The following is an 18,199-nucleotide window of genomic DNA, read 5'->3' on the forward strand; positions in this document are numbered from 1 at the left end:
TCTTTTTAGGTAAACGTATAGCGGTTTCACTTTTATAGACAAATTTACTTTTAATTTCAAAAATATCCTCTCCCAGCGTATTACGTCACTCTCAGTGATTTACGTCACGTTCGATCACCTAAAATTTTCTTAACAAATTTGATAATTTCTTATTCGAACTATCACTAATTCACGTTCTAAGGATTAAAAATATACCTAAAAATTGATAAATTTTTGCTTAGATTTCAAATATAGATAGTAACGAAAAAATAACATAGATGAGGAGAATAATAAATACGAACCGATGTTGTATCACGGTATGTATGAGACGTAAAAGGTGCGTACAGGGTGCGTATATGGTACGTACATGGTGTGTAAGGTACGTGCAGGATGTGTAAAAGGTGTGGGATGCGTAAAAGGTGCAGGGTACGTAAAACTCATTTTAAAATCTATATATATATATATGGGGTGCAAAGAGTACGCACTCTCATTGCACCACTATTTTATATATATATATATATATATATATATATATATATATATATATATATATATATATATATATATAAGACAGAGGTGCGATGAGGGTGCGCACCCTTTTCGCACCCCTATGTGTTAGATTTTAAAATGAGTTTTATGCACCTTGTACTTTTTACGCACCTTGCACCCTTTATGCACTCTATGCACCCTATGCACCTTCGCACCCTGTACGCATTCTGTACGCACCCTTTACGTCTCATATGTACTATGATACAGCGTCGGTTTGCACTTATCATTCTTCTCATTTATGTTATTTTTTCGTTACTATCTGTATTTGAAACCTAAACAAAAATTTATCAATTTTTAAATATGTTTTTAATCTTTAGAACGTGAATTAGTGATAGTTCAAATAAGAAATTATCAAATCTTTAAAAAAAATTTTAAGCAGCCGAACGTGACGTAAATCGTTGAGAGTAACGTAATAAGCTGGGAGAGTGTATTTTTAGAATTAAAAGTAAATTTGCCTATAAAGGTAAAACTGCTATACGTTTACCTAAAAAAGTTTATGCATAAAATTTTTTATCGATTTTAATTAATATCCCAAGATTTAATTGCGAGATTTTGATACAAAAACAAAAATTTATCTATTTATTAATCAACCTATAATGGAGAACAAATAAATTTTGTCAATTCTGCTACTAATTATTTGGGATATAAAACATCCCAACATATTAATGAGTTGTGAACTAACTTTAGACTTTTTAATAAATCATAAATTTTCAATAGGTGAACACTTTTTTTTTCCCTTTATTTAAGGTCTTACATTCCTATCATTAATTTAGTCAAGTATTATTTATACAACTTTATTTTTATTACACAAAAAAATATTAATATTCCTAAAACATAATATCCCGTGCTATAATATCCTTGAAAATGATCCACTTAGGCAATCAGATTTCTTTATTATTAAAATGTTTTCAAAATATTTTCGATGTATATATTTTAATGTTTTTAACATTTGAAAATGTGTTTCACATAATTTGTAGAACTGTTTTACTTGATTCATCTCTACCAAAAGCATTTTTACGGTCGGATTGTTTTATGGATTTGGTGATTAATTTCACAATTATCAAATAATTTAAGAATTTAACTTGATTGTCTCTTGAGGGAGTTTCGAACTCATAATTTATTGCTTGGACACTCTAATATTGACATTCTAATTAACTCCCAAGGGCCTTTTTTTTTTAATACTTATTTCCAAAAACAAAAAATTGCGTTTAAATTTTACAACAATCAGACCTTTAGCTATAATTTTTTTTATTTCAGTCTCAGAAAAGGTCTCTTCTATGTTAAGAAACAAAATTAATGAGCTTGCACGAAAGGTCCTTGAGTACACAAACCAAGGCATGACATCCAATCAACATGGGAAGCAAAAGTTTTGATACATACATACATACATACATACATACATACATATATACATAGATACACACACACACACACACACACACACACACACACACATATATATATATATATATATATATATATATATATATATATATATATATATATATATATTCTGAGTGAAAGATAGATATTATCTCTTGCAATTAAGAAAAAAACAAAAACTCCATCAATACCAGAACAACCAGTAGTGCTAGTGCAGACTAAGCCATGGAGTCTGGAGAAGAAGGTGTCCATGAACCCATCTTGATTGAAGGGCATCCTGGATTGAACCATAGACTTGAGAAGGTGTTATCTGACCCCCAGTTGTCATATTTTAAGCGTCTGCAGTTGGCTTCATGGCTGGAATTAAAGCTACTCTTCCCGTTGGCTGCACCAGCAGTCCTGGTTTACTTAATCAACAACTTCATGTCCCTTTCTACCCGTGTCTTCTGTGGTCATCTTGGGAATCTTCAGCTTGCTGCTGCTTCCCTTGGCAACAGTGGAATTCAACTCTTAGCCTATGGCCTCATGGTAATAACTAAAACTAGGAAAATCATACTAATCGATCTAATTGAGTGTGAGAAGTTAATACCGTATGTATTCATGTTTCACTTATGTGGCTAAACTGATGCGCGCAGCTTGGCATGGGAAGTGCAGTGGAGACTCTATGTGGGCAAGCCTATGGTGCTCAGAGGTATGAAATGCTAGGGATATATCTCCAAAGAGCAACAATCGTCCTTGTCCTAACTGGCCTCCCACTGATGATGATTTACATATTTTGTAAACCCATCTTGATCCTACTTGGTCAAACGGAGGAGTTGGCATCTGCAGCTGCAGTGTTTGTTTGGGGTCTGATCCCACAAATCTTTGCATATGCTGTCAACTTTCCCATACAAAAGTTCCTGCAAGCACAACGCATTGTGGCTCCAAGTTCATACATATCAGCTGCAACTCTTGTGGTGCACTTGTTGCTTAGCTGGGTGGCTATTTACAAGTTGGGATTGGGATTGATAGGCGCATCACTGGTGTTGAGCTTATCATGGTGGATAATTGTGGGAGCTCAATTTGGATACATCCTGATAAGCGACAAGTGTAAGCACACGTGGACTGGGTTTAATGTGATGGCATTTTCAGGGCTTTGGGAATTTCTCAAACTCTCAGCTGGATCGGCTGTTATGTTATGCTTAGAAACATGGTACTTTCAAATACTAGTTTTGATTGCTGGCCTCCTCGACAATCCTCAGCTTGCATTGGACTCTCTTGCCGTTTGGTAACAATTCATTATATTACTTTTTCCTTCTTTAATTTCACTACACATATATTTGAAACCACATCAAATCCTTAATCTCATCCTCATTGCATCATTACATATATTTTTTTCCAAACAAGTAAGGGGTTACATACAATCTTATGCTAAACGCTACTGCAAACACCTTTAAATTTTAGTCATTAGCAAAGAGCATATAAGGAGAGGTCAACTGTTTCTGAAGAAAATTTCTTGGTATCAAGTGAGTTTTTTTGGATATAAGGAGGTGTCAATTGTATCCAAATTAGTCACTTTGTACCAAGAAATTCTCTCCCGAAATTGCTATATTATCACCATTTTTTGGCCAAATTGGTGCAATTGTATCTTAAAAATTCACCCACTTAGACAAATTCTTTTGAATGGGTACCACCTATGTTGCATAGATTGACACATGATTAGAGGTATCAAATTCTATTCTTGTGTTGTGTAGAGAATTCTTTTAGTGACACGTAATTAGACCTATCCAACCCTCCGCATCCCTTATGAAGGAGTAGTGTAGATCTTCTTGATTGTCCAATTTGCTTAGAGTAATTGAACATTCCTATATTTTAGGTAAATTGGATCACGTTTGCCAAATTTTTTTCATTTAAGACAAAAATTCACCTCAAAGTAATTGCTTACTGTAAAAAGTTGTTAATGTAAATTAACTAATGTTCCATGAGCAATGAGACAGTTGCGTTCCATGTCACCAAATTTAATCTCACAAGAGCATCTTTGTTTACGACTTCTCGTTGAGTGAATGGACGGACTCACTAGTGTTCCTGAATATCTTTTAATCTTCAAACTTAGTCTTTTACCGGAGACTAATTCACATGGTAGAAGACAAAGTAGAATTCAAGGACACTAGGTTAGTCCACCCAATCGCAAATTGAGTCATGTTCATGGTGCCAAGTTTGATCTGCGATTGGATATAAAAATGGATCGACACCACCCTATCAACCAACCTTCTTCTTACCCTTTCTATATTTTATGACCGAAACTCAAAGTTTGATAGAATTCATGGGTTCTGACCAAAAAACTAAAGCCTATTATGTAAACCTTAGATTTGAATTTACAATAACTGATTATACAATGATATATTATTATTCGTATACAAAGTTATTTGTTCTTTTTATTTAAAAAACAGTTTCAAATTTATCAACCTTATAAATCTGTTTAATTATTTCTTAATTAATTACTTATTTGTTTATAACAGTGTAAATGTTAAACCAAAAGAAAATCATGTAAATATTCTCTATCTACCTGGCTGGCTCATAATGCTAAAGAAATTATTTAGTAAATATTGTTTAATTATCTACATTTGATGATTTTCTGTTATCAAATAAATTCAATCTTTTTTGTACAAGTGAATATAGCAAATTCTTATGGTTGAGCTAAGCAAATTGATTAAATATTGGATGCATTTGCAGCATGGCGGTGATGGGGCTGTTGTTCATGGTTTCAGTTGGGTTCAATGCTGCGGCAAGGTTAATTAATTAATTGAATGTGTTTCTTTTATTAGTTAACTTGAATTTGATAATAATAAGTAATAATGTAACACTAGTGTGAGAGTCAGCAACGAGCTGGGAGCTGGGAACCCAAAGTCAGCAGCATTTTCAGTGGTAATGGTGAACTTGGTCTCTTTGATAATTGCTGTAATAGAAGCTGTGGTGGTTCTTGCTCTACGTCATGTCATCAGCTACGCCTTCACAAGTGGTGAGACAGTGGCCGACGCAGTTTCACGCCTCTGCCCTTACTTGGCTATTACTCTTATTCTTAATGGTGTTCAACCAGTCTTGTCAGGTATGTAATTAACTACTCTCATTATTAAATCCAAGGCTCTGCTCTTCTGGTTTTTGTTTCAGAAACCTGCTTGAATCCCCCTTTCATGCAATTTTTTAAGGGCTCCTTAAGTGTCAGAAATAACAATTTACTCCCTAAAATGTAAAGTGTGTTACAAGCTTATGAGAATAGTTGTAAAAGAAGAAAATTATTATTTATGATAGAATAATGATATGTATATCTAATTTTAAGTATTCAATTAAGTACTCAAATGATATATCTTTATGTGATTGAATGTGATTTCATCTTTAATTCAAAATTACTCAATTACATGATAAAATATTATTTAAATATCTAATTATGTATATAAAATAGACTGTACAGAATTTTATTGTTTTTGCTATAATTATTATTTGAAGAAAGTAGAGGAGAAAAACAACTCTTTTTCAGATCTAAGGCTGTCTTTTCTTGTTTTAGTGTAAGAAGATCAAGACTAAGAAACTTAAATTTTATTTATTTATAATTAAATGCCAAGAAAAGTAGGTAACCTAATACTGTTTTATGCTGTCAAACCCTAATAATAAGTGCATGCTTAGGTTGTCTTTGCATGACTTGTACAAGGTTTATGTATTTGGACTGCCATCATAAATTAATTATTTTCCATAATAATTTCACATCAGATCAGAGACACAATTAATTAACTAATACAAATCATTAAGCCTTGTACATTCATATGATATCTTAATAATTTATATTGACAAAGGGGTGGCGGTTGGATGTGGATGGCAAGCTTTTGTGGCACGTGTGAACATAGGATGTTATTACGTTGTTGGGATTCCATTGGGCTGTCTTCTTGGCTTCAAGTTCCAACTGGGCGTACAGGTACAATAATATTAAACCCTTCTCTTGCCACCAACATTTTTTTTCCCAGAAAACTAGCTGATTAATGAAACCAAATAAGCAGGGAATATGGTCTGGGATGATTGGAGGAACTGCCATGCAGACCATCATTTTGCTGTGGGTAACGTTTCGCACCGACTGGAACGCAGAGGCAAGTTCTATATATGAATTAACAACCTTAGATGCATGTGCTGCTTTAATTCTCAAAGTTGTTGAGAATCCTGAATTCACGTATATGCCTTTCAAGCATGTGATGAGCCAGTACAAATGCCAAACACTTCAATATATATATTATAAATAAGCATTAACGAGGAGGTTGGACTTTCAGGTGGAGAAAGCAAAGATGCGGTTGGATAAATGGGAGGACAAAAAAGAGCCAGATGAATTCTAGCTGGAGAGGCGACAAATTCTGGGTCGAAGTAGTTTTGTTATAGATGAGCCATAAACGCCAAGACTTTTCGCCCACCAACTTTCTGCCATAAACAATAAATAAAATAAAAAACCCTAATGATCAAAACTATGCTGGCCTGGGTCCATTTTAAATTAGTGCTGCCTTACAATTGTTTTAATTGTCACAACTTACAAAATAATGTAGATAATTTGACTTCAAAATTATTTTGAGGAAGAACTATATTAGATTACTTTTGAATTGAAAATCAGTATTTGTAATTTTTCCTATGAGTAAATAACACTTTTCTACCTTCAGGTAGTTGCATTTTTAATATACCTTTTGAATCTACTAATATAAACAATGTTTATCTTCACTTATCTTCATATTCGTTGAATTCATCAAGTTTTCTCCAATTTATTTTTGGTATTTTTGAATACTATGACTAGTAAAAACTCATCTTCAACACTTAAAACTTATCTAATTTATTCTCCATAACTACAAGCTCTAATGATATTTATGTAAATGAGTGCTTTATATTAGTTTTGTGGATTAACTTTTTGGGGGAATGTTGAAAATTGAAGGATTTTGATATTTTTTTTCAAAAGCTAAGAGTACATATTAGCCAAATTTGGCATGATTATGAGTCTAAGGTTGTAGACGACGTAAATACCTAAAATCAACCCAAACTAACCGATAGGGGGTATTGGACACTTTTCATGCATATAATGGATAAGGTAATTTTGCATAAAGATAATTTTATACTGTCCAAATGAGGTGCCAAATAGATAAAATTAGAATATTTCCTTACATCCAAAGTTGTATTAGTTAAATAAAATTAATAATACCCCCTTTTGGCAATCAAAAAAAAAAAAAAAATTTGATATCCTATTTGTTGATTATTCCAGTTTGGTGGAATTCCAAATAATTTCACAGTTTCAGTCAACTTTTTTTTTGGTCAAATCTAATCGAATCATATATTTTAACCAACTTCATCTAGGTTAAATTTGACTACAACACAGTATTCAATCAACTTTTTAATTTTTGCCTAATTTTAAACATTTTTCCTCGTCTTCAATTTTGGGTTGCCAAAACAATCAAATCTAGGCAAATTCAGCCAATATGTAATCCTAACCTTTCAAAAATCTTCAATTATCAACATCATCATCCCAAAGCTAATTTAAGCAGCCAATATTAATCACTCATATAATTAAATATCATTAGAGATCGTAGTTATGAAAAAATGAGTTTAGATAATTTTAAGTGTTGAAGACGAGGTTTGGCTATTCATAGATTTCTATTAACTATCAAATACCGAAACTTGGTGAAGATTTGACAAATCCAATGAAGATGCAGTGAAAATGACATAAGTGATGATGAACATATTTTATTTTTGGCAGTAAATCAATAGGTACTATTTGTTGCGAGGAAACATTAAGAGTTTTAGATCTCAATTCAAGGATTTAAATACTAACATCTAAAAAGTTAGGTTTGGAATTTATGTACTGACATCATCTCTTCATCCATAGCAACTTTCCACTAGGGCATGCACACTGTTAGTTTTAGCTATTGTAAATAATTGATTTAAAATTACTTCTTTAATTTAGACAAACGCTGATATGACACAAAATCATTTATAGAACATTTAACTTTTTTAAAAAGATTAGCCTCATATATGGTATTAGGAATACCCCTAGTATGAAATTATGGTAATGTCTTCTAGATGACACAAGAAGTTAATCAAAGCATTCTTTATTGATATAGTTGTTGGAGAAGAAATTATGTCCTCTACTTCAAAATATTTATTGCCATTTGAGTGGTACAAAGTTATACCATATTCATTCAATGTATTCACATTTTGGTTAATCATTTTTTAAGATTTTATTTCCTTACAGATGTGATGAGCTTCATTTTCTAAAGTCTGAATCTCCCCATGATACTTCCCTTGAACTTCAACCTCAAAGGAAAAATACATTAAACTTTCATGAAATGTCACATCTATTGTGATAAATATTTGATGAGTTGGGGGATGACAGCACTTATACGTCTTTTGAAGAATACACGTAAATACATAAATTGACAAGTTCTTAGCTCTGGTGGTCATTACCAATAATGCGTCAGAAAATAATTTTTGGCTTCTCTAATGGGTGCTCAAGGTATCGCAGACTCTGATTCCAACATAAATTTTCACATATTTTTATTGAATGGTGTACATCCAAAATACAAGAACAGGATTCCTAAAATACAACCATTACAATCAATTTATGATTAATAATTTTCCTAATCATTGATAGGAAGAAAATGCATAAAATAATATTTTCAAAATTAATTACTATTTCAACATGAACATAATTTTTTCTCTTACACAAGAGACTTAAGAGGTATTTATGTATTAAAAATAATAATAATAATAACAACCACAGTTATTGAACTATTACTTTTTTCTAAATTAAAAATTCTAACTTTATTTTTTCTTATTGAATAGATTAAATTTTCAAATTATCCTATTAAATAGACCAACTTTTACATTCTTTTTTAATAAAAAAATACTAAACTTTCAATATTTTCTATTGAATACATTAAACTAATTACTTTATCTTTAAAACAAAACAAAACAAACTATTTTAATTGTATTTGTCTAGTACATTTAATAAGAAATATTAAAAGTTTGGTCTCTTTAATAGATTAATTTAAAATTTTAATTCATTCAATAGAAAAATCTGAGACTCTTCAGTTAGAAAAAAAAAAAAATTGCTCATTTCAATAATAAAAAGTGATGGTTTGACATTTTAGAGTATTGTTATCCCAAAAAGAAAATGGTATATGTTCATTCATCTACTTTTTCAATTACATTAAAAATTGCTTATTTTTTAATATTTCATTTATTTTACAAGTGAACACACCAAATGCACTAACATTAGTTTATAAAATTTGTCACTCCACAAGAATATAATATGTAAAGACATTTTCAATCAAATCAATTAAAACATCATCAACCAATAATTGCTTTGCTTGTATCTTCAAGTTACTAAAACATGGAAAAATCTATTATTATACATAAATCGAATATACCAAATCTCTAAACCTAAATCACAAAGACCCATGAATTATGCGAAACTGTAATTTATACTCTTTGTTTTCTAAGAAAATAATAATAATTTTCAGAAAAATATTACGTATATCTGCATCAAGTTGCTTGGGATGAAAGATGGAGAGAAAGTGAGAGTTTAGGGCTATTTAAGTCTTCCTATAGAAAGATTGTGCATGTATTTTAGACTTTGCCCAAGAGATTCTTGTGCACAAACATAATTAATAAACAACAATGCTATGTGCAACAAATTATGTATTCCATTATATGTTTAGATTATGTGTTATATTATATGTTAGTTTATCTTTAATTTAAAATTACTCAATTGTATGATAATATATTATTTAAATATAAGATATAGTTTTATTGTTTCCTAAATATCTGTTATAATTGTACAAGGTAATCCTAAGGTGGACTGTAATCAATGAAAACCCAACAGTGAATCGGTGTTAAGCATTATTCTAGCCACCAAGCTTTACATCGTTGTGTTCTTAAGAGGAATTGGACTAAAGTATTCGATTGTAGTACTTTCAATTAGACATAAAATGGATCAGTAACAAGAGCGTGACTTCATGGCCAAAAATCCTACAGCTTAAGCGTGATAAAATAGGGTCAATTTCGCCTTTGAATTGGGTAATCTGTTATTATTAAAACTGTATTATCAAATAATGGAATTAATTAAATTTGGTTGTCATGTTGTATATTATTTTAATTGAAAATAAAAATAGTTTTGCCCTAAAAATTTTGTAAATGAAGGCAAAATTTGTAATAAAATTAGAATTATCTTAATATTACTACAATTATTAACTAACAAATCAAATAATATAATGTTAATAATAAAATATAGATTACTAACATAATTAAATATTATCTTGAGCCGAACACTCCTTTAAGGTTTTATTTTAGTATTACACTAATTAAATAAATAACATTCGCTGCCATGGTTTTAAAAACCATTTAGAATGACTATGAATTGAAAGCGAACAGACTTTAAACCAACCCAAACCCACTGATTCACAATGGCCAAAGGAGTATTTTCCACCCAAAAATGTATTCTAATCTCAAGTTTTCATATTTTAATATTGAAATCTTATTTACCTACCTATAAACAGTTAAATTTAACAGAATCCTAACTCCTTAAAATTTTATCTCTCCCACCCTCTTAAACTGTAAAAGCTAACTATTTTTCCTATATATCAAGTTTTAAAAAATAATATTTCTCTCATAAGGTTTAGTTTTCAAACTCTAGCGCTATTATCGGTAACCTTTTCTTTTCGAAGTTTACTCTCTCTCTAACGATCTCTTGACGAAGCTCTTTGTTTCTCAAATTTCATTCAATGTCGATCAAGTGTCCAGCTGAATGGAGAGAGATAACTGGAGGGAGAGAAAACTTCAGAAGGGAGAGACCACTAGCAATAACACTAGAGATAACGCCAGAGTTTGAAAACTGAATCCTAAAAAGAGAAATGTTATTTTTTAAAATTTGATTTAGAAGGACAAACTTTTAGTTTTTAAAGTTTTGTGATGAAAAGAAGATTAAGTTTTAATTTATTTTTATTATTGTAAATAAAATGATAATTTTACTCTTAAAATTAACAGATTTAACTTTCTATGAGTAGGTATTTAAGATTTTCTTAATTAAAGAATGAAAATTTGAAAATAGAGAATACTTTGGCCATTCACAATTCAGCCAATGATCTACCTTATCAAACCCCTATGCTGCCATGAACATAAAAATTGCAATTTTTTAATTGTTAGGGCTTTACATAAATCGGAAAGTACCACTTTAATAAAAAATTTTATATTTGCTAAGACTTGAATTGAATCCACACACTCTATCAATTGACATAATATGTGAGTAGTCAGGTTAAATTCATTTGATATATATACAATTCAAATTTTATATTTAATGATTAATTATATATATTATTTTGAATATTATTTCTAACATATATTCAAAGAGTTCACCAATTCGACCACTATTCAACCGGTTTGACATGGTTGAACTTTCTATCTGGGTATGAAAACGATGTTTACCAACCTTACGCCTTAAAATCTAAAATTCTTAAACACTTGGTAATTATGCACGACTATAGGGTGTGACTAACAAAACCCGAAACCTGAGGGGAGGACACAAATGACAAGATAGAGGTCATCACACACTAAAGTATTTTCCATTTACCAACAGAAATCAGAATAATCACATCTTTCTGAGTGTCCATACAGATCAAGTAAATCGCAACACAATAAATAACAAACAAAATTTTATGTTGGAAGAATGGAAATCAAAGAAATGAGCTAAAAATTAGAGGAACACAATGGTCATACGTGATCATTATCATAGTACCAAATAATCATCAGACAATATAGTGAAGACTGGTTAGGAAATAACGGAAACTGGCACTCACCTTGTGGAAAGATGTTCATACTGCTACTTAAAGTCTGAGATTATACAAATGAATAAGAGTTACAAAATTTTGAATGGGTCAGTGAAAATCTATGTAATTCAAACAAGGCAAGGTTTCCTCCTGCTGTTGGTCTTTAATGTCACAAATCTATGCAAAGCCACATCAATCTAACTGCATGTCTGCCTCCAAGTCATTTGAATCTTCTCTTTCTGAGGGAGATGGGTCGGATCTCATCATGTATTTGCAAGTCCTGAAATACAATTCACATAATCTCAGTGAACCAAAAAGAAAAGACCATAGTATATATTTGAAATAGGAAATAAAAAGAAACAAAAAGATCCAATCAATATCATCTGTTTTACATTTCCAGGGTACACAGCTAACATAGATTCATGCACACTAGTTAAAAAGTTAAAAAAAAAAAAACCATGGGAACCTTCGACGCATAGGATTTGACATCATAAGCTGTGGATGCAAAATCCTATCTGAATCTCAATAGCAAAGAGCTGATGCAACAATTTACCGGTAACAGTAAGCTTAAAGGGTGAGTTGAATGTTATGGGTCCAGTTGTCAACAAGGTGAGCTGAGATCCTGTGGATCGCCTACGAAGCACATCATATCCAAAGGTTTATTCCAAGCTTGGATTGGTAAATGCTGGATTTTAAAAAGACAAGTAACTTTTTGGCTATGCGTATAAACTGTCCAGTATAGTGATTTTTTGTCTCATGTAATCAGATTTAAAAATAGGTTCTGAGTGCAAAAATCAGAGTTTATTATGGTAAACTGGACATTCAAAGTAGAAAGAAGTCTGCTCTTTGAACAGCCAGTATGGATTATATATTTGTGAATACTTGAATGATAAATATCCTAGTAGAGGTTAGAGATAGGTAAACATTACAAGTCAAGTGCCTCTGATTTTCTCATGATTTCACTTGACCATAATATTGGATCAGCATCCTTTGGTAGCAAGTCCTGCTGTCTGGTTTTCTCTTGTAGCCACTGCTCTGCTTTATTGCACTCATCAATGATCTGAAAAGGAGAGAAGGCATACTACAAACTGATTTACAAATCATCACCATCCCTGTTACATCACTTAAGTACATAAGGATCTTACCGCATCTCTCACATTAGATGGAAGTGATCCTACAACCTTCCTGTAATCCGATGAACACCTCAGGAGATCCCCAGTTGCTTGTGCTCTGGCCCCTTCCTCTTTGTATCGATTTTCAACAGGATCAACAAACTATTAAACCTTTCAAATTAGTTAGTTGTTTTGGTTAAGAACATAACCAAGTGATTTCCCAAAGTTCTTCATAATCACCTTTTTAAGATCCTTTAGTTTCTCAACATAAATATTTTCAGATTCATCAACTCCATCCTCATAAAGCCAGTCCTCAGTTTCTTGAAGAATTCTAGAGATTTCTTCCCTGTCTTCCACAGAAGCAAAACTCTGGTACATACTCAGAATCTGCTTGCATAATAGTGTTATTCAGCTGTGTCCTTAGAGCTTGTAATATTGGGAGGATAATAAAGCAATTAAATGTGAAATGTACCTTATCACGCATCTCATAGACATAGGACTCCAGGGCATTTTTCTTATCTTTGGTTCGCTCCATCTTCAAATCCTGTTGGGCCAACTGATTTTCTTTCTCAATGGATTCCATAAGCTCACTCTTAGTTATTCCACCATAGCAGCTCTGATGAATTGGAATATCAAGCCTTTTGATGACTTTGCCATTTCTCACTTTATTTATCTGCATAAGGAAGTTAATCCCATCATCTAAACCTAACAACGTAACACATAATTCTGTGTTTAAAAAAAAAACAGTTCTCAACAACATAAGATACAAGTGATTAATTGATCCAGAATACAATACAGAAAAACACTCTTAGGTAGGACAATTGTAGTTAGGGCAAGCATTTCTTGATATTCTTTTCTGTTTCCCCCTAACTTATTTTTCCCTTTTATTTGTTTGCTTTAACATGGATGTAAATGTAAACATGTGTTGAGATGCAACACTTATAATAAGGTAACTGAAGAGTGCATAATGCACAAGATTACAGACTTCAGTATCACTTCCTTCTGCAGGCACATCATCAAGTTTGGCCTCTACTTCTGAAGGTGAATGAGCATCTCTCCTCGTCTCAACAACATCCAAGTATTCTTCTATTAACTGAATCCATTAGAAAACATTAGGAACAAATTTGTATAATTACTTATAGCATCCAAAAAGAGAGAAAAGGAAAGTAAAATGGCTCAATGACCAGAAAAATAACAAACAGCAAATAGTCTGACACAAGAATCAATAAGATTATGTACTTACAGATGCTGACTGTATATTCACCACCCCATGAAGATCTAGCAGTACTTTGACCTTTACTTTAGCTGTTTCATTATGAGAAGTTTGGAAAGGCCCGATCTACAGGAACATTAAATAATAAATTCAATAATATAAAACCAAATTTGAAACTCAAAGTCAGAAAGCCAAAGGAGAAAATACAACTGAAATACAAAGGCATACAATGGGCAAGAAAAGATAACACGTTTCATGCCCTTAATCATTGACTTAGAAAGATACAAAAGCTCCTCTCTTTTATTTTTTTCTTTTCCTTTCTGCTGCTTAAAGTTAGCTACACCTATAAACCAAAGCCTATCCCAACAGCAGTAGAAATATAACAGTTAGCTCCAGTTATGGCATTATAATGCACATGATCAAAGTTTTCTTGGACACCGTCCTTAAGCATTATAGATAGATAAACTTCAAAATTTTTATAAATTTACTAAAAAGCCATAAGATGAGAACGTATATCGCCACTCACATTTTCTAGCATCAAACAATCTACCTAGATCTTGTGCAGCTATGCACTCCGACAAAACTACACATAAAGATATTATGACTCAAAAGAATACCTAATTGGTATTCCCCCATACATTTATTAGACATACTTTACTTTCCTGTCTCATTGCTAGCAACAATCTAGAGAATTTTCATAATAGTCACCAATTAACCAAGTCTGCAAGCAGGTTGTTGCAGGAAGTTCAATGTACACAGTTATAAAAGAAAAAAAAATCATATTAATTATTTACAATTAGTTGAGATCTGGTGGCACCTTTTTCTTTTTCTTCTTTTGTTTGTTTCCTTCCAAGTTTAACACTTTACAAGGAATAGGAATATGGTTCGTACTGAGAGTAGACGTACTACCTCTATTAGGAACAAAAGATATCTTAAAGTAACTATTAATATAGGGATGAGAATCATATATAGGATATGGGAGAATAAAGGATTACTTAAGCTGTGTTCTCTATCTAGATGTGAGAAGAGTGGTTTAAACACTTGGGTTGAGTGATAAAAGGAGGAATAATCTCTTAACTCTTTCACATTTCATGTTTGATACCATGTTATTTGAGGCAGAATCACATGAGATTATTTTCTTTTTTGTGATATAAATTTATTTCATGTATTTTTTTAAAAGCAATGTTTATATGGTTCCACGTTACTTCCTAACATTAATAGAAAGGAAGATTTAATGTATATAAATACATGAATGTATGATCAATATCATAAACATTAGAGTGAGAGAGAGAAGATGGGCATAAAATTGTATTAGCTTGGTTTGTTATAAATAAAATTTCAAGAAGTTGTATTACAAAATCAACATCTTGCATTATTCAGAACAAAAGGCTGAGCACCATGAAGGCCCAAAAGAGAGAGACTGTATGTCCAAACCACTACAATGCATAAGTTAAATCAACATGCATTAAGAAATACATTTACATGATCTGCACATATCTAGGAAAAGAAGCATGTATGAACAAAAACATACCATACAACTACTGATTTGAGGAGATACGCCAGATGGTAATCCATGTTGATCTACATAGAAGGCTTCTAGATGGAGGTCATTAGTCCTATTAAAAGTAAGTATCTTAAGACTGGGAAATGGTTGGCCTTTGCAGAAAAGTGTAGCATTTGACTCTGTGCAAATTGGACCTTTATCAGAAGAGAATCCAATGGAGAAAGGGAATGAATCTTGAACCTGAAAATGATAAGTTTTGATAACATTAAGTCCTGTAAAGAAAATACCACCATGCATGTATAAACAAGGCAGGAATAAGAACGGAAAGACGAACTTAGTGATTGTTGCAGCAGGCACTTTCACAACAAATTTATTTTGGTGAAAAGAATATTGCATCACATTAAAGCCAACTGGTTTTTATAACTAAACACTAACACTCACATGCACTTACGTAGAACCAAAAGTTGAATGGATTTAATGACATCTATTTATTTAATGATGTAAAGATTCTTAATTATTTTCTAATAGAAAATAAAAAGGAAAAAAAGGACTGACAATAAACTCTCAACCTCTGTAGGTAAATGAATTACCTAGATTGTCGTAACTGGCAATCAATTACCAGGAATACCTATCTGTATCTCCTCAAGGAGAAGCAATGGAAGCAGAAATTGCAAAAAGAAAAAAGGCAACCAAAATACAAATTATCATGCGAGTAAAAAGAGAAGAACCAAAAACTGTGCAAAAACAATGTGTACTTTCTGAAAGAAAAACACAAACCTCATACTCTCTAACACGAAATACGGAACTCAGCATTGCACACTGAAGAGCACAACCACGAGCCACACACTCACTAGCATTTATTGTCCTGCTTGGCTCCCTATTGAACAGTGAAGCTAGCATCCTAGTAATAGAAGGTATCCGAGAACCTGAACCAACAAGCTCAACCGAATGGATTTTGTCCACAGACAGATGAGAATCAGCCAAAGCCTTCTGACATGGAATTCTTATCCTCTCCAGCAAAACTGAAGACAGCTTCTCAAACTCTTCCCTCTTAATAAAGCCATTAACATCTTTCCCATTCATCAAGCACTCTATATTTAATGGTGCTCCTGCATTTGCACTCAAGACCTTCTTCATTTTCTCACAATATGCCCTCAGCCGAATGGTTGCCTTGATATTTGTATAAACATCTATGTTATACTGTTCCTTGAACTGTGCCGCAAAATAACTAAACAAAACCTCATCGAAGTCTCTCCCTCCCAAGCTACTGTCAAAAGCATGAGAAAGTATCTTCATTTGCCCACTCTCAAATGATGCAATGCAAACCTGAATGTCACAATGACCAATGTCAACAAAAACAACATAAGTTGGATCTGTGTTGGGAAAATCAGCCTTGTAAATACCATATCCAAGGGCAGTGGCGGTACAGTCATGCATCAATCTCAATGGCTTCAACCCAGCAATTGTTGCTGCATCCAGATAAGCACGTCTCTGCTGATCTGTGAAGTAGCACGGTATACCAATCACACAATCTGATGCAGGCATATGTGTATTCTTCGCCGCTATTTGCTTCAAATTTGAAAGCAGCATTCCTAATAATTGAACTGGAGTAAACATATGAGTTTCCCCCAAGTACTCCAACCTAATCAAAATTCCGCCATCACAACTATCACAAGTTTCAAAAGGTAAAAGCTTTAGGTCCTTTTGCACATCAACTTCCCTAAATTTCCTACCAATCAATCTCTTAACCTGAGAAATTGTTGATCTTGGGTTCATCAAAGCAGAAGCATCTCCAGCTGAGCCCAGTAACCTCTGCTTCTCACTAAATGACACCACAGCCAGAGTCTCACGCTTTGATTCATCATTCAACAAAACATCAACCCCACGTTCCTTTACAGCGGCAATCACACAATTCTCATTTCCAATATCAAACCCCAGCACACTCATTTTCACTAATTCAAGGCAAATTCCCCCGAAGATTAACTGTTAAAAAAGCATACATAAGTACCCATTTTCAAAACTTCAATGTAAAAATCGCAGAAACCAAGCTTTAACTTTTGGCATCAAAATGAACCCACCTACAGCGATTCAAAGGACTAAGTTATCCCAAGTGTAAAAGAATCAATATGAGCGAAATCGTTAGACTATACAGCCTCAAATTAAAACGACTATAAGGAGGCAGATATAATGATCTCAGTTAAAATAAGCCAAAGCCCACCAAAATTTTCTTCAGGGTTTCTCGGGAACCAAACAAAGAAGTAAGAGAAACTTAAGAGATTGAAAACCAACCTCATTAAATGATGGGAAAAGGAGAGTTTTGGAAGATCTGCGTCACTCTGGTAGTAAACCAAGGTTGTATCTATCAATTGCCAATGTTCATTTAAGAAGAGAAGACATGATTTTTTATGTAATAAGATTATTTGACGAATAGTGCTAGTGCTTTCAAAAGCGGGTTTTTGCAACGAAGATACCCACGTTACCAACGAGGAACTTAGAGAGAGAGGTTTCTTGGACGTTTCACTGGATTTCTTTTTTTTTTTTTAAAAAACAAATTAAGCAAAATTTTTTTCGCTTATACTTTTTTAGGCAAACGTACAGTAATTTTATTTTTATAAGCAATTTTTTTTGTAATTCCAAAAAT

At 32.4% G+C, this 18,199-nt stretch overlaps 2 protein-coding genes across 11 annotated transcripts; one reads left to right on the forward strand and one right to left on the reverse strand.

The window, feature by feature from the left end:
• The first annotated feature begins 2,067 nt into the window (after nucleotides 1–2,067).
• Nucleotides 2,068–6,494, forward strand: LOC123228085 (protein DETOXIFICATION 40-like). The gene is made up of 7 exons (XM_044653287.1): nucleotides 2,068–2,439; nucleotides 2,547–3,178; nucleotides 4,624–4,680; nucleotides 4,758–4,996; nucleotides 5,739–5,857; nucleotides 5,940–6,026; nucleotides 6,204–6,494. Exons 1-7 carry the CDS (start codon nucleotides 2,137–2,139, stop codon nucleotides 6,264–6,266), a joined length of 1,500 nt encoding a protein of 499 aa, XP_044509222.1. The 5' UTR covers nucleotides 2,068–2,136; the 3' UTR covers nucleotides 6,267–6,494.
• A 5,162-nt stretch (nucleotides 6,495–11,656) lies between these two features.
• Nucleotides 11,657–17,991, reverse strand: LOC123226663 (heat shock 70 kDa protein 16-like). Of its 10 annotated transcripts, none has more exons than XM_044651172.1 (10): nucleotides 16,336–17,838; nucleotides 15,586–15,798; nucleotides 14,085–14,180; nucleotides 13,827–13,934; nucleotides 13,314–13,514; nucleotides 13,082–13,228; nucleotides 12,875–13,003; nucleotides 12,659–12,810; nucleotides 12,283–12,362; nucleotides 11,657–12,009 (listed from the first exon to the last, which is right to left on the reverse strand). In XM_044651172.1, exons 1-10 carry the CDS (start codon nucleotides 17,503–17,505, stop codon nucleotides 11,993–11,995), a joined length of 2,313 nt encoding a protein of 770 aa, XP_044507107.1. In that variant the 5' UTR covers nucleotides 17,506–17,838; the 3' UTR covers nucleotides 11,657–11,992. The 10 variants fall into 10 exon arrangements, 9 of the variants coding, with proteins under 9 accessions (XP_044507107.1, XP_044507108.1, XP_044507109.1 ...); XM_044651170.1 differs by lacking the exon at nucleotides 11,657–12,009 and adding an exon at nucleotides 17,848–17,991 and having other exon boundaries at nucleotides 12,021–12,362; nucleotides 16,336–17,541; XM_044651168.1 differs by lacking the exon at nucleotides 11,657–12,009 and adding an exon at nucleotides 17,848–17,991 and having other exon boundaries at nucleotides 12,021–12,362; nucleotides 16,336–17,636.
• Between the last annotated feature and the right edge of the window lie 208 nt (nucleotides 17,992–18,199).

The sequence above is a fragment of the Mangifera indica genome, chromosome 10 (genome assembly GCF_011075055.1).
Source record: "Mangifera indica cultivar Alphonso chromosome 10, CATAS_Mindica_2.1, whole genome shotgun sequence".
Lineage (NCBI taxonomy): Eukaryota > Viridiplantae > Streptophyta > Magnoliopsida > Sapindales > Anacardiaceae > Mangifera > Mangifera indica.

Coding starts and splice junctions, on each gene's coding strand:
- LOC123226663 (XM_044651170.1), bottom strand. CDS start 17,505: ATGAGTGTGCTGGGGTTTGATATTGGAAATGAGAATTGTGTGATTGCC. Junction 13,515..13,826: donor CAGAAGGAAGTGATACTGAA/GTCTGTAATCTT, acceptor TTCCTTATGCAG/ATAAATAAAGTGAGAAATGG. Junction 12,811..12,874: donor CATCTAATGTGAGAGATGCG/GTAAGATCCTTA, acceptor ATCAGTTTGTAG/TATGCCTTCTCTCCTTTTCA.
- LOC123228085 (XM_044653287.1), top strand. CDS start 2,137: ATGGAGTCTGGAGAAGAAGGTGTCCATGAACCCATCTTGATTGAAGGG. Junction 2,440..2,546: donor TCTTAGCCTATGGCCTCATG/GTAATAACTAAA, acceptor TGATGCGCGCAG/CTTGGCATGGGAAGTGCAGT. Junction 4,997..5,738: donor TGTTCAACCAGTCTTGTCAG/GTATGTAATTAA, acceptor ATATTGACAAAG/GGGTGGCGGTTGGATGTGGA.